Source organism: Nicotiana tomentosiformis, chromosome 11, assembly GCF_000390325.3.
Source record: "Nicotiana tomentosiformis chromosome 11, ASM39032v3, whole genome shotgun sequence".
Classification (NCBI taxonomy): Eukaryota; Viridiplantae; Streptophyta; class Magnoliopsida; order Solanales; family Solanaceae; genus Nicotiana; species Nicotiana tomentosiformis.
Genome location: NC_090822.1, coordinates 104,362,338 through 104,365,483, shown reverse-complemented (window position 1 = coordinate 104,365,483; position 3,146 = coordinate 104,362,338). Strand labels below are relative to the sequence as shown.

At 34.4% G+C, this 3,146-nt stretch overlaps 1 protein-coding gene across 1 annotated transcript; it reads right to left on the bottom strand.

Annotated features, from left to right (window-relative positions):
- Positions 1-231: 231 nt before the first annotated feature.
- Positions 232-1,743, bottom strand: LOC104118407 (cytochrome P450 94A2-like). The gene has a single exon (XM_009629638.2). It carries the CDS (start codon positions 1,741-1,743, stop codon positions 232-234), a length of 1,512 nt encoding a protein of 503 aa, XP_009627933.1.
- Positions 1,744-3,146: the final 1,403 nt, after the last annotated feature.

Genomic DNA, 3,146 nt, shown 5'->3' with positions numbered 1-3,146 from the left:
CGTTTATAATAAAATATATTTAAAGAATATATGAATAAGTTTTAATTAAAGGTAATTATTTTTAACTTCCCAAATGATAAAATGTCATACTATACTCAAATAGATAACAAACTCACACATTCTGTTTGCTAGTTTTCTTAAAAGGATAAATCACTCTCACACACGAACTTGAACTGCTGAAACAACAGTTTATAGCAGTAATTGATTAGAGAAATCATGTTAAAGATGTTGTTAGCAGCGTTCAATGATCCAAACTGGAAATCCTTCTTTCATCCTTAATGTTGGGAATGAAATCTGAACTGGCTCAACACCTTTCACAACAGGCACCACCTTGAATCTCCTTAAAACATGACAAACCACCATTTTCATCTGCAGAAATGCACTCACTCTTCCCAAGCAAACCCTTAGCCCTGCTTGAAAAACTGGATAGACGAACGAAGGTCTCGGCACAAAGCACCATTCTCCTGTACTGACATCTCTCTCCAACCACCTCTCCGGTCTAAATTTCATATAATCTGAACCCCATAATTCTTGAGACCTTCCCATTGCATAAGCATTGTACATTATACTCATTCCCTTCTTCACGATTGTTCCATCGGGTAAAACATCATCTTGCATTGCATCCATTCCACCACTTGGGACTGGAGGGTAAAGTCTCATGGATTCACATAGTGAAGCATGTGTATACACCATTTTCTTATACATGGAATTATTAGCACTAGTGCTAGTACTACCCCTTGATTCCTCGTGTTTTTCTTCTATTTCTTTGATATTTTCTTCTATTTCGTTGATAATTTGTGTTTCAACATCCGAGTTTTGAGAGAGCAACCAAAAGAACCAAGTCAAAGCAGATGAGATGGTTCCTTGACTTGCAAGAAGGAAGTTGAGAATTTCATCAACAAGAAATTTCTCCCCTAAGTCTTGGTTCTTTGAGCAGAAATCTGCAGAGGAACTATTCTTTTCCTTCTTTTCCATGATAATCTTCTCAATAAACCAACGTACTTGATTGATGGCTAGTTTAAGCTCCCTTTCAGTTCCCTTGTTAAGAAATCGCTTGGCTTTCCATATTACAGGAATTGATAAATACCTGCTGAAGCTGATCTCAAGCGCACGCTCAAAGGCGTCCGCAACTACGGTTTCTGGTAAAGCTGGCGACAGATATTTCAAGTCGAAATCCAAAGCAATTTGAAATGCAAGATCATACATTAATCTGCGGATGATTTTCTGAAAATCAAAAATGGTTTCATTAGCAGCGAAAGCTGAAAGAATGGGGACCATGTTATCAAAGAGCTTTTTTCTAGTAATTGATTCGACAAACTTGTGGTGAGCATTTTGGTTCAGGTAATGGTTCAAAAGGTGTTTTTGGGTTTTCCAGTTCTCGCCATTTGAGACAAAGATACCATCCCCCAATACATTTGTCATGGATTTTGTATAAGCTTTACCTTTCTGGTAGATATCTATACGTGTCTTGAAAATGTGTTGGATGTTTGAAGGATTGGTTGTGAAAATCAAACCGCCGCCAAAGGGCCCATGGAAGTTGATGGTGGTAGAGGGACGTGAGCTTTCAAAGATTTCACACGTCCATTGGAGCAACCTATGCCTATTCTTGATGACATCCTTAAATGGGTATGATTTTGAGTTTGTAGCAGATTGGAAAGAGTTTTGCTTTTGTCTTGACAAGTAGGCGAATATGAGAATACCAAAGAAAGCAAAGAGGTAGAAAAACAAATCAATATAAGCCATGGTTTAAGAGAAGAAGAGAGGAACCCCAATAAACTGTACTTTTTACAAACATATTGAGTGTGTTAATTGAGCGTATATATTATGCACTCTACTGAATTTTTTAGTGTTATCGTAAAGGCCGGCCTAATTCCTACAATTAAGTCAGTATGAATTTAAACTTAAAAATATAGAAAAAGTCAGGCGCTATTGAGTCATTTTCCTTAAACTAATACAGAAAGCGTGTAAAGCTTGAAAGTGGTCACATATTCTAAATCTTTCATAAACTTTACTTAATTCAGATACCAAGTTAAATAAGAAGAAACTGGAAATAGACATACAATACTTCTATATTTTTGATACACTTAATCTGTTTCAGATAACAAGAAAAATAAATAGAAACTGGAAATGGGCATACAATACTTCTAAATCTTTAATACATCAAGAGTCAAGACAAATAAATAGATACTGCAAGATGCTTCACGTAATCATATCTCATATTTATAAACAGATTCTATTAGAAAAATGTATAGTGCAACGCATGATTCACAACAGAAGCAAACTACTTGGAAAAGATTTGGAGATTTGATTGTGATAATGGATATGGGAAAGTCAAACATGAACGTGGTCAGCTATATACCACTCCTTTCTTTCCGGTTTATGTGATATTATTTCATTATTAGCCCGTCTAAAGGAGAATGACACATTTTTGAAAATAAAATGACTTAATTAAACTTCTCATTTAATTTTTAATTAGAAACTTTTATAGTCACAAATGTTGTGATATATTTAAGACCACTAGTTTCAAAAATTTTTTAACTACACAAATGTTATGAAGTGCCGCATATTTAATAACACAAGTTTCATAAGTCTTTCATATTTTTTTTCTTGATAGTTATTCCAGAAGTTCCATTGTACCCAGCACACATCACAAACCTCTTGTTAATCTAGGATTTACATCATCACAAATAGGGGCGGCCCTAGGTCAAGCCACTAAAGCAAAGAATTTAGGCCCCAAATTTTGAAGGCCTCAATTTTTTTTTTTTGTTTTTCTACTCGTATTTGTATTGAGACCCCGACTAATCTAGATTCGTACCGCGTAAGACCTAGTAAAAGAGAGAACACGTTTTAATAGGATTTTTTTAACCATAAGACTCGAACCCAATATATTTAATTAAGGTAAGTTGGATCAAATACATCTCACAACAATCTTTAGAGGCAGGGTCTAAATATATTGGGTATGTTAAAATAAAAAATAAAATATTTTATAAAAATTCAAGATAACTTTTAATTTAGTAGTGATGTAACCGTTTGAGCAAAAAATGCAGAAAGAGAATCACTCCCCCTAAACCCTTGTCGCGAATATAAAACTTTTTATTATTTAAATTTTACGAGTGACATCATTAGTGAGTTAACTATATGAATTT

Bases quoted from the DNA above. Each gene is read 5' to 3' on its own strand.
- LOC104118407 (XM_009629638.2), bottom strand. From the start codon at position 1,743: ATGGCTTATATTGATTTGTTTTTCTACCTCTTTGCTTTCTTTGGTATT.